The sequence below is a fragment of the Antechinus flavipes genome, chromosome 3, assembly GCF_016432865.1.
Source record: "Antechinus flavipes isolate AdamAnt ecotype Samford, QLD, Australia chromosome 3, AdamAnt_v2, whole genome shotgun sequence".
Lineage (NCBI taxonomy): Eukaryota > Metazoa > Chordata > Mammalia > Dasyuromorphia > Dasyuridae > Antechinus > Antechinus flavipes.
In genome coordinates this window covers 468,490,093-468,503,208 of record NC_067400.1, presented here as the reverse complement: position 1 = coordinate 468,503,208, position 13,116 = coordinate 468,490,093, and the positions used below count along the sequence as shown (strand labels likewise).

Below are 13,116 nucleotides of genomic sequence, written 5' to 3'. Positions count from 1 at the left end.
TTAAGGAAATATCCCACTTTAAATTAAATACTTAACTATGTCAGAGTACTTTGATATCTTCTCAGACCTTGTGATATAAAAGGAAAGAGTTTAATTTTTTATTGGGAGTAGACTGTTATTTTTTCATACTTGAAAGTATTTTATTTTTTCCAATTATATGGTAGTTTTCAACCTTCATTTTGTAAGATTTTTTGAATTCCAGATTTCATTCTCCATTCCTCCCTTTCCTTTCTGTTCCCCAAGACAGCAAGCAATGATATAGGTTATAAATGTATAATCATATTAAATATATTTCTACATTAGTCATGTTGTGAAAGAATTATCAGAACAAAAGAAAAACCATGAAGAAAAAAATAGAAAAAAATTGAAAATAGTATGCTCTGATCTGCATTCAAACTTCATAATTCTTTCTCTGGAGGTGGATAACATTTCCCATTATGAGACTCTTGGAATTGTTTTTATATCATTGTTTTGCTAAGAGCAAAGTCTATTGTTGTTGATCATTGCAGCGTTGCTATTACTGTTCTCTTGCTTCTGCTCACTTCACTCAACATCAATTCATTTTTCCAAGTTTTTCTGAAATACATACTTGCTCATCATTTCTTACAGCACAGGAGTATTCCATTGAATTCATATGCCACAATTTGGTCAGCCATTCCCCAATTGATGGGTATCCCTTCAATTTCTAATTCCTTGCCACTACAAAAAAAGCTGCTATAAATTATTGTACATGTGGGTCCTTTTCCAATTTTTGTGATCATTTTGTGAAACAGACCTAATGGTGGTATTGCTAAATCAAAGGATATCCACAGTTCTATAGTCCTTTGGGCATAGTTCCAAATTACTCTCTGGAATGGTTGGATCAATTCAAAACTCCGCCAGCAATACATTAGTTTCCAATTTTTCCACATCCTCTCAAACATTTGTCATTTTCCTTTTCTTTCATATTAGTCAATCTGATAGGAATGAGGTGGTACCTCAGAATTGTTTTAATTTGTATTTCTCTAATCAAAAGTAATTTAGAGCACTTTTTGTGGCTGTAGATAGCTTTTTCTTTCTTCATCTGAAAATTGCCTGTTCATTTCCTTTGACCATTTCTCAATTGGGGAATAGCTTGTACTCATAAATTTGAATCTGTTGTTGAAATATTTTAGAAATGAAGCCTTTATCAGCAACACTGGCAGTAAAAATTGTTTCCTAGCTTTCTGCTTCATTTGTAATCTTGGTTTCATTGGGGTTTTTGTGCAAAACCTTTTTAATTTTGTTATCAAAATTATCCATTTTGCATTTTATAATGCTCTCTTATCTCTTGTTGGACTATGAATTCTTCTCCATATTGGAGTCTTTAAGGTTTTAGCAAACAGTAAATTACTATAATCATTGACTGCTATATCTTGTGTACCTATCCTATTCCACTGATCCACTGCTTTTTATTTCTTAGCCAGTACCAAATAACTTTTGATGATTGCTGCTTTATAATATAGTTTTACATCTCGTATACAGGCCACCTTCCCTTGTATTTTTTTTTCCATGGAAAGACCCCTTTGGGGCAGTAACCTGACTTGTTGGCTGGATATGGTGGCTATGGTTAAAGAGCTGTCATTACTTTGCTCACGTAAAGAGAGAGTTTGGCCATTATATTATATATATTTGGAGATAGGAACTAAGATGACCAGCTGTTAGTGGCGGGCAGTGCTTAGCAGAGACTACTGTGCCCAGCAGGAACTACAGCTCTGTGGAGAAGCAGAAAAGTAGACCCAGCAGAGATGACACCGCCCCCCCCCCCACCCACCCCAGGGGAAGCACCCTCAGTCGGAGAAGCTCAGATCCCATCACCAGAAAATGTAGGTAGCCCTGCAACGTGGCAGGTGTGTATTACTCCCATCTTTATGTCCTTACCACATATGTGCCTTGTATGTGTCCCTTATATAGGAAACCTGGGTATTCTTGGTTTACCCATTGATCCTATAAGCATTTGTGAGCCTATATTTTATGAAGAGAAATTGTTCTATTGTGGCCTTTATTACTATGCTATTTTATTAAATGCCTTTACCTTGAATTAATGGTGAATTTGCAGTTCACTGGCTGACATTGATGGTGGTTTGGGAGTTGTAGTTTTGATTAGGTTTGGATTCACAAAGCATTTTGAACCTGGAGTAAGTAATCCCAGAGGTTGCTGTCTTTAAAGGAGGGTGTCCCAAGTACTACACAAATATTTTGGAAAGACTCAATTCATGGAGAGTAAACTAGACCTAGAATTGAATCAGTAGGAAAGGATTATCTGGATTGCATTTGAAAACAGCATAGTTCTTTTAAAATACGCTAAGCTTGATCTTGAAACAAAAATTCACCTTTTTATTTATAACATTCTGGTGATGGTGTATGATGGAGAATCATAGAATGCTATGGTTTATGAAGAATTAATGCTGAAGAGCAATGGAGAAGCACATGGTGAAGGTAGACTGCATCTCAGTGGAAAATTGTACAAAGGAAGTAATTTGAAGGATGTCATCATAGAAATGCTTGACCTTCGATAGCATCTATTTAAAACCATCAGCAAGCATCATTATGTAATAGGGAATAAACTGGAATCATTCCCAGTAAGATCAGAGGTGAAACAAGGTTGCCCACTATCACCATTATTATTCAATATTGTATGGGAAATGTTAGCTTTGACAATAAAAGAAGAAAAAGAGATTAAAGGGATTAGAACAGGTAATGAGGAAACCAAATTATCACTGCAGATGATATGATACTATACTTAGAGAACCCTAAAGAATCAACTGAAAAACTATTAGAAATAATTTATAACTTTAGCAAATTTGCAGGATATAAAATAAATCCACAAAAATCATCAGCATTTTTATGCATCACTAACAAAATCCAACAGCAAGAAATACAAAAAGAAATTCCATTTTAAGTAACTGTCAGTAATATAAAATTTCAAATGCTCTTGGAAAGGTTGAGCAAATATAATAAAGATTACAATAAATTAATCTATTTAGCGCTATATGAATCAAACTCCCAAAAAACTATTTTACTGACCTAGAAAAAATAATAAAATTCATCTGGAAGAACAAAAGATCAAGAATTTCAAGGGAACTAATGAAAAAAAAATCAAATGAACCAGATCTAAAACTTTATTGTTAAGCTGTGGTCACCAAAACCATTTGGAACTGGCTAAGAAATAGAGTAGTTGATCAGAGAAATAGGTTAGGATCACAGGATAAAATAATCAATAACTATAGCAATCTAGTGCTTGACCCAAAGGCCCCAGCTTTTGTCATAAGAATTCACTATTTGACAAAAACTGCTGGGAAAGTTGGAAACTAGTATGGCAGACACTAAGAATTGACCCACACAGAACACTGTATACTAAGATAAGGTCTAAATGGGTTCATGATCTAGACATAAAGAATGAGATTATAAACAAATTAGAAGAACGTAGGATAGTTTACCTTTCAGATCTGTGGAAGATGAAGGAATTTGTGACCAAAGAAGAACTGAAGATCACTATTGATTACAAAATAGATAATTTTGATTATATTAAGTTTAAAAGGTTTTGTACAAACAAAACTAATGCAGACACGATTAGAAGAGAAGCAATAAATTGGGAAAAGATTTTTACATCCAAAGGTTCTGATAAAGGCCTCATTTCTAAAATATATAGAGAATTGACTAATTTGTAAGAAATCAATCCATTCTCCAATTGATAAATGGACAAAGGATATAAACAGATAATTTTCAGATGAAGAAATTGAAATTATTTCTAGTCATATGAAAAGGTGCTCCAAATCACTATTGATCAGAGAAATGCAAATTAAGACAACTCTGAGATACCACTCATTACACACCTGTCAAATTGGCTAAGATGACAGGAAAAGATAATGCAGAATGTTGGAGGGGATGTGGGAAAACTGGGACACTGATTCATTGTTGGTGGAGTTGTGAATAAATCTAGCCATTCTGGAGAGCAATTTGGAACTATGTTCAAAAAGTTATCAAGCTGTGCATACCCTTTGACCCAGCAGTGTTACTACTGGGCTTATATCCCAAAAAGATATTAAAGAAGGGAAAAGGACCTATGTGTGCCAAAATGTTTGTGGCAGCCCTGTTTGTAGTGGCCAGAAAGTGGAAACTGAATGGATGCCCATCAATTGGAGAATGGCTGAATAAATTGTAGTATATGAATGTTATGGAATATTATTGTTCTGTAAGACACAATCAGCAGAAGGATTTCAGAAAAACCTGGGGAGACTTACATGAACTGATGCTAAGTGAAATGAGCAGAATCAGGAGATCATTGTATGTGGCAACAAGACTATAAGATGATTCTGATCTTATGGATCAGTTCTGATGGATGTGGCTCTCTTCAACATTGAGATTATTCAAACCAGTTCCACTCGTTCAGTGATGAAGAGAGTCAGCTACATCTAGAGAGGACCGTGGGAACTGAGTGTGGTTCACAACATAGCATTTTCACTCTTTTTGTTGTTGTTTGTTTGCATTTTATTTTGCTTCTTTCTTTTTTTTTACTGGTTTGATTTGAATTTTTTCTGTGGCACGATAATTATATAAAAATGTATGCATATATTGGATTTAACGTATATTTATACCATGTTTAACATATATTGGACTACTTGCCATCTAGGGGAGGGTGTGGGGGAAGGGGAGAAAATTGGAACACAAAGTTTTGCAAGGGCTAATGTTTAAGAATTGTTCATGACTGATGCTGAGTGAAATGAGTAGGACCAGGAAATCATTATATACTTCAACAACAATACTATGTGATGATCAATTCTGATGGACGTGGCCATCTCCAGCAATGAGATGAACCAAATCAGTTCCAATAGAGCGGTAATGACTTGAACTACACCCAACGAAAGAACTCTGGGAGATGACTATGAACCATTACATAGAATTCCCAATTCTTATATTTTTGTCCGCCTGCATTTTTGATTTCTTTCACAGGCTAATAGTACACAATTTCAAAGTCCGAATCTTTTTGTATGGCAAAATAACTGTTAATACATATATACTTATATTGTGTTTAATTTATACTTTAACATATTTAACATGTATTGGTCAACTTGCCATTGGGAGGCAGGGGATGGGGGGAAGGAGGGAAAAAATTGGAACAAAAGGTTTGGCAATTGTCAATGCTGTAAAATTACCCATGCATATAACTTGTAAATAAAAAGCTATAATAATAATAAAAAAGAATTGTTCATGCAGAAACATATTTTAAGAAAATAAATTTAAAAAGTAAAAAAAATTAGAGAAAAATGCTTGACTTTATGTTTAGATGTGACACTCTAGAATTATTCTTTTTTGCCACTTCCCATAACTGAAATTAGCATTTATTCCATCTACAAGCTACTTCTACCTTACAAAGAGTTATTTTTCTTTCCCTTCTTAATTTTGAAGGTTTTTCATTAAAATTTTTTAAGAGTAGGATAAGAATTAGGATTTGATGATTGTGAAAATGAAAGAAAAAACTTTCTAAGTTTACAGTCCTTCTTAATTGTTGATTAGTATCTATCTGATTATGCTGTTAGATTCTATAGTTGTTATCCATCCAGGTTCCTTCTCTTGACCCCTTATCTTGTGATAAGAGTCTGTTTCTGTCTCTTTCTGAATGTTTCCTTTGTAATTTGTCGTGCTTAAAGAGATTACATCTATGATGCTGGAGTAGAAATGACAAAATCTAATCCAGTACCTTGGCTATAATTTGGAAGAAAAAATTGTAGAAGCATGGACATTAGGAGACTTAAGAACCTTCTTTAACATTGCAGTATCATACATTAGATAGACCTACAATTTGAATGGGAGTTAAGATGGTAAAAGGAAAAAAATCCACATAGAGAATGTGGAATCTCCAGAGATTTCACTTAAAGTTGTGATACTTAAGCTTTTTTAATTGAATTTTTATACTGGGAAGTAAAGGAAAAAGGGACGATAAATGGGATCCCAAGATGTTTAGAGTCTTAGATGAGAAATGCTAAAGCAGTTATAATTTTAAGTTTGAGAAAAATGGAACTGAGGATCCTATGATCATCAAAGGAAAGGCTTTATAAAAGATTAAGATAGGAAATAAAATTTTAGGACCCTTCCTTCTTTTGGCTCCTTACAATAAAATTGTTTTAAGAAAAAGAAAGTTTTGTATGCTACAAGAAGGTGACTGATTTGGGAATAAAACCTGTTTAGCCTCTGAGGCTGGTGACCTTAGCTCCTAAGAAAATTCAAAACAAAACGAAACAACAACAAAAAATCTTCCCAAAACTGAGCTTTCTTTGTAGTTTGAACAATATATTGTCTCTGATTTCACTTTTTTTTGTCCACTTAGGTTGTCTTATTGGGGCTGTGAATTTGAAATCCAGCAACCAGAATCCTGTAGTACGGGAATTTGAAAGTGAGTAATGAGAGATCTCTATGGGGGTGGGCACCACCTACTGGTTGTTAAGTGACCTTGCAATCAGGTCAGAACCAAAAATTTGGTTTTGGAATGGTATCTTTATTAATGACCATTTCTCTCATAGATGGGAAAACCAATACCTAGGCCTAGACCTGAGAGCTTAGGATTTCAGAGGATTACAAACTCAGTATGTGTCAGTAGTGTTATAGATATACCAAAGAAAGTTAAATGATCTTGGACTACATTAATAGAAATTGAATGCATAGAACAAAAAGATAATAGTCTTTGGACCAAAGAGATGACCTGTTTAAACTACATCTATAGTATTGCTTACAATTCTAGACATCACATTTTAAAAGGAAACATTATTAAGCAAATTCTCATTTGGGTAATGAGAATAGAATATAACTTCTGAGAGTAGGAACCCCTTTTGTAATTTTTGCCTTTATATCCCTAGTGCCCAGCAGAGTCTAAAGCCTTCAATTCCACAAGCATTTGCTATGTGTTTTGCATATATTAAGTACTTAATAAATTACAGTAGAATTGAGAAAGGTTGAAATCCATGTCATTTGAGAATTAGACAAAGAAACTGGGTGTGTTTAACTTAGATTTAAAAAAAAAAACCTAGGAGTAGAAAGGAAAAGGGGACTTTGATTAATATTTTTGTAGGATTGTCATGTAGAAGAGGAGTTACATTTTTTTTTCTAGTTACATTTTAGGTCTTAGCAGAAGTGGAGTAGAAATTACAAGGAGAAAAATTTCATATCAATATATGGAAAACTTTCTAACAAATGGAATAGGGAAGAATAAATTCCTTATTTCCAGCAATGGGGGGAGGGGAATTTTATAGAATAAATGTGATTCGTGAATTGGCTAAGGACGATTGGGCTAAATTTTTGACTTTATGAGCTCTTTTCTCAATTTTTGATATTGTATATTACAGACTTTATGAGAGATCAAAATAAGATGGAGAACAGGGGAGGTATGGAAAAGAAAACCATAGTGGTATTCATTTGAAATTTCTGATCCAGGCACAATCTAATAGTTCAAAAGTAGCTTTTGCCTCAGTGTTTATCTAGTTATTGACAAATGATGCCTTTTGCTCAGGCTTTGTACTTAGACCAGTGAAGAATGACATTTTCTATAAATGAGGCGGCCCTCTCTAGGTAGCATGTTCTATGTAGCCACAAGTCCTTGATGAACATTTTTATTAGTTCTCTGGATGAGCTCCATCTTTGGTCAAAGGTTCCTAGAGCCAGGAGGTGGCTGGTTTTGTAGCACCTGATGAAACACTTTTCTAGTGTAAGAGAAAAAGAGTTTACAGAGCTTTGTAACACAGTGAAACTATAGCTTTACCCTACTTATTTTGGGTTGATTTTTCTGTTTTCTTCTAGGTGTGGAACTGTCTTGCATCATTACAGACTCTCAAACAAATGATCCCAGGATTGAGTGGAAAAAAATTAAAGATGATCAAACAACCTATGTATTCTTTGACAATAAAATTCAGGGTAGGGGCTTTTTTCCTGTTTGCCCACTTTCCTCACACTCTTTCTTCCTACTTTAATAGTTGTATCTGAGTTTAGGAATTGGCCCATATTCAGCCTATTATGGGAAGCAGCTACTTTATGGGAAGTGAACAAATTCTGACGACTTATTTACTAGGGCCTTTATCCTGCCTTTTTACACCTGAAAGAAGAATAGAAGAATCCTTGTTCATCAGTATTAGTAGATGAGATATCAGTCTCATCAAAGGATTAAAATAGGAAGGGCAGAGGGCTATGTGGAAATGACAAGATAGATTTTCTCATGCATAGTGTAATGAATGTCACTGGGAATCACTTTTATTTAAAATTTGTTTTTCTGATCCATTACTTTTGAGTCCCCACTATCTAAACTATTCCCATCCAAAGCTTCAAAGCCATAGTTTCTCTAAGTTTAATCTCATTCTGATCATCTGAGGAACAAAGTGGTATTGATATGACTTTAGCAGCACTGAATTCTTAAAAATTTGTTTCTGGGAGCTAGATATTTTATCATTATAAAATCTCAAGAATAGAAAGGATTTTGAGGTCTCTTGGTCACTTCCTCTGCCTTCAAATAAATAGCATCTACAGTATCCAGGTTACTGGATTTCTGTTCTTTACTTATTATCAGAAAGTCCTTTCATATGTGACCTGCATTCATATTTTAACCTAAACTTGCTGTCTTTTTTTTTTTTTTTTTACAAGCTATCAGCTTATATGATTGCCACTCATCACCAGTTTGTAAACTCAGTTCTTTGATCCCTCTCCCCCTTTTTTAAAAATGGCACATTTTCCACTTCTTTATTGTTCTCTCAAGTTCTTCACATTCCCTTGAAAATGAAGCTACTTTTACTTTTATACTGAGCGGATAAAAGGATTTTTTTTAAAGTCCAGATTTCATAAAAGAGAAGTAATTTTTCCTTTCCGCCCTGCAAGCTTTATAGTTTTGGAACTTTCTTTGTGTTAGTCATATGAGTTTCAGTCTAGAATTGGCCATTTCTGGCTGACAGAGATAGCCTTGAAGAATCATGTCCTGGATTCCCTTTTTTCCCAGGGCACTTGGCAGGTCGTGCAGAGCTCTTGGGAAAAACTTCTCTGAAGATCCTAAATGTCACACGATCAGATACGGCCTCTTACCGCTGTGAAGTTGTAGCTCGAAATGATCAGAAGGAAATTGATGAGATTGTCATTGATCTTACAGTACAAGGTAAGGTTTCGGGAAACACCAAGAACACCCTCCTCATCATTTTACAAGACTGAACTTCCAAAGGAAGGGGGATCCTTGTCCACCTTGATTTCTTTCAATTTAGAGTCTAGTGTCACTTAGATATATCATGATATCTGTTGAGAGGAAGCCATTTTTCAGGTTTGTGGTCACTTGAGAAATGAATTGGAGCTGTTACTTTTTTTTTCCATAACGTTTCTCCAGCACTAGGGAGCACACTATCATAAGAAGGAACTTATGGTTGAAGTTTGGGGTAAAAGAAAGCAGGATACTCAGATGACATGATCATGGAGCAAGGGCCACTTCTTGGGTTCATTTTGTTTTGGAGCTTGGTTTCTGTAGGTTTCAATAAGAACAGAGATGTGGATCTGGATTTAAACACAATTGGATGTTCCTCTTACAGTGAAACCAGTGATTCCTGTCTGCAGAGTGCCAAAGGCTGTACCTGTTGGCAAGTCAGCAACACTGCACTGCCAGGAGAATGAGGGTTATCCCCGACCCCATTATAGATGGTATCGAAATGATATACCTTTGCCAACTGATTCCAAAGCCAACCCCAGATTTCGAAATTCTTCATTTGTCTTGAACTCTGAAACTGGCACACTGGTAAGATGTTTTGGTGCCCCTTGGTCAGAGGTATGGTGGGAGGAGGCAGGGAGAAAAGAGAATAATTTGTGAACTGCCTTGGTTGGGAGAGAAAGGTACGAGAGAAAGAGAACAGAAGCTCTAGTAGTCATTAAATGAGTCGTGGAAATATGACCAATATCTGTCTTGTCATATCAGAGTTTTGGTGTATGTCATTACATTTTGGAATACAAGAAAAGAGTTGCTCTATATGATATCCAAGTAATGAGACAACATTATAATGGCATCTACTGAATTGAGTACTTTAAGCCATCATTCTCAGCGGGCCCGTTTATCTGAATAAAATGATGAAATAGCATCCCATTATTGAATAGTTCTAGGCTGTATATCACTGGGACTGTTACTGTCAAAGAACTCAGTAATTTGTGATTTAGGGTCTTAATAACATCCTGTTCACTGCATTGGTGTCTAAGGGGAAACCAAATCCCACTGAGAATACAATTACTTTGTAATTCTCTTGAGTTCTCACAGGCTCTTCTCTCCACATTCTGAGGTGGATGTCCTGTTGCCTTGAGAAGTCTTCCCCTGAGAAACTCTTATTACCCCAGTATTTTTCTCCTGGAATAGGTTTTCAATGCTGTACACAAGGAAGACACAGGCCAGTACTACTGCATTGCTACCAATGAAGCCGGCTTTGCCAAATGTGAAGAACAGGAGATGGAAGTCTGTGAGTGTTGCTGCTGATGTGGGAAATGTTTCAATCATAATGGGAGGAGGAACACAAAAATGCTTTAGGCCAAAACTCTGGTTCAGAGCTTTTCAGGAAATAATTATAAGTGGATCAAATTGATTCTATTCTGTATCACTGCTGACATTTTTGTGTAACTGCATTAGTCATGTTTCTTTGTTTTTGAATTAAATTCACAAGTTCATAGGTTCAATTCAGCCTTGTCTCTGAGTTGTTTGAAAGTTCAGTTTTCCTGTTCGGTTCTGCACACATATATTGTATCTAGGATATACTGTAACCTATTCAACATGTAAAGGACTCATTGCCATCTGGGGGAGGGGGTGGAGGGAGGGAGGGGAAAAATCGGAATAGAAGCAAATGCAAGGGATAATGTTGTAAAAAATTACCCTGGCATGAGTTCCATCAATAAAAAGTTATTAAAAAAGAAAAATAAATTTCCCACAACAACAAAAAAAAAAAAAAAAAAAAAGAAAGAAAGAAAGTTCAGTTTTCCTAAAAAACCTGTTATCTCTACTTCTGGCTGTCTTTGAACAATTAGAGGAAATCTGTTATATCTATGCCATTAGTTATTCTTGCAGATGGACTAAATCAGTGAAAATTTCCTAGGGGTGGAAAGAGAGGTTGTTGCTAACCTCACATTCCTGAATTCCAGCCAGTCATAGTGTTCCCCAAGCCTATGATGCTTCTGACTTGGTACTCAGTTATGTTGTCTTAACCTATCTGTGATTCTGCCTTCTATTTTTTGGATACTCCTCTTTATTTGAATACTCTTACAAAATGATCTGTCAGCCCTCATTCAAGGAGTCTTAGCTTCCTGAGACTGAGACCCTGTTTATTGGTACATTTACACTTTGCTAATAAATTGATTATGCTCAGAGCTTGTGCCTCAGTTTAGCAAATCATGACAGAGCCTATCATGTTTAACCTGGGTACTTTGTACACTGAGGAGGAAGATGAGAAAGTTCTGAGAAAAAATGCCTAGAATTGTGTGTCCTTGCAATATGTTATCTTCTAGAAATAGACTGTTAAGAGAACTGTAGCATTAGAAACATGACTAATCGTATAACTTCTGACAGTGAGTTTAATATTGTTTTTTTCTGGTGGGTTGATCAAATCACTAAAACATAAGGTTGTGTGGGCCCTCCACAGACTATCTAATTCTAACTGTTTCTCAGGGACTGAGTCACAACTTTCAAATTAACCCTAATGATTTTCAGCCTACCTCCAGGGTGTGCTGTGGAAGCATGTTCATTGCCTGGGCTTTGATATATTTTTATATACATATTTCATGTTTCATTTGCACAAAAGCAGCAGAATTGGACTAGTCAATGGGATCTAAAAAGGTAGACTCATCCCTTCCTCCTCCTCCTCCTCCTCCACCATTTTCCCCATATGCATACAATCACTCCAAGGGAATATTGTAACAAATCATTTTTCCAGGATCAATAAAGAGACAAGTATTCAGGTTATTGAGCAGCAACACAGAAAGGTCTTAAGGAAATTTTGAGGCATAGAAAGCTGCTGGAGTCAGAGGTACACTCTTCTTACTTAACATTTTCTGCCTTTGTTTTATAGTATTGAATCTTATTTGTCTTTTGTGACCCACTGTCATTCCAATATATAGCTAATCAATAACCTCAATTAGAGAGTCAGAAATTTTTCCTTAGGAATTCTGGCTCCCAATTCTGCCTGAATCTATCACTGGTATCCTTAGAACTTCATTCAAACAAAGATTGCAAACTTTTTGTAAAAATGCCAACTTTCTTCTAATCTAATAGTAAAGGCAGTTACAGTTTCACCTTTTGGACCACAAGAGAGAAGCTAATGTCACTATCATCTGGGGTGAAATTAGAAGTCTTTGGAAATCTGTAAGAATTAGACAATTATTTTAATTGACAAGAACTAGTTTCTTTTGAATCTGAGTTTGATTTGACTTAGTAGGGAGGGGTTGGGGAGGACTGGTGATGGGCTAGATCATATGGATCATCTCTTCCTCTCTTCGTTCCCAGATGACCTGAACATCGGTGGTATCATCGGAGGGGTTTTGGTTGTCCTGGCTGTCCTAGTCCTGATAACTTTGGGCATCTGCTGTGCGTACAGACGGGGTTATTTCATCAACAACAAACAGAATGGAGAAAGGTGAGTCTAGTGTGAAAATTAAAGGTCTGAATTATAGTGACACGGGAAATCAAGTTTAGTTACTTAATGATCCTCTTCCTCTTTCCCTTCCCTTCCTCCCAACTCCCTCCCATCTCTCTATCCCCCAGCTACAAGAATCCAGGGAAACCTGATGGGGTTAACTATATCCGGACAGATGATGAGGTAAGAACCTGAGAAAGCATCTGGGATTCATTTCCGAGCCAGAAAAGGAGGTTCGGAGGGGAGGGGGGCAGAATCTTACAATTTAGAAATTCTAGGTGTATCTAAGAACATCAGTAAAGAAATTGTTAGTTCCCTATTTGAACACTCAGCTGATCCTGTGGGATCTTAAAACCAAAACCAAATACCTAGACCCTGGGTTCCCCATTTTCCTTTCACATGAAATCAACCCCACTTTGACACTTCCCTTCCTTTCTCATGGCACTCGTTTGCAAGGTGGCCCTTAGTACTTTGACGTAGT

At 36.0% G+C, this 13,116-nt stretch overlaps 1 protein-coding gene across 1 annotated transcript in view; it reads left to right on the top strand.

The window, feature by feature from the left end:
• JAM3 (junctional adhesion molecule 3) overlaps window positions 1–13,116 on the top strand; it is a 100,946-nt gene that overhangs the window by 84,406 nt on the left and 3,424 nt on the right. Inside the window, exons 2-8 of the mRNA XM_051986640.1 lie at window positions 6,347–6,412; window positions 7,810–7,923; window positions 8,993–9,145; window positions 9,567–9,769; window positions 10,376–10,475; window positions 12,506–12,635; window positions 12,764–12,818. Of these exons, the coding sequence (XP_051842600.1) occupies window positions 6,347–6,412; window positions 7,810–7,923; window positions 8,993–9,145; window positions 9,567–9,769; window positions 10,376–10,475; window positions 12,506–12,635; window positions 12,764–12,818 (821 nt within the window). The remainder of the gene's footprint in view (window positions 1–6,346; window positions 6,413–7,809; window positions 7,924–8,992; window positions 9,146–9,566; window positions 9,770–10,375; window positions 10,476–12,505; window positions 12,636–12,763; window positions 12,819–13,116) is intronic.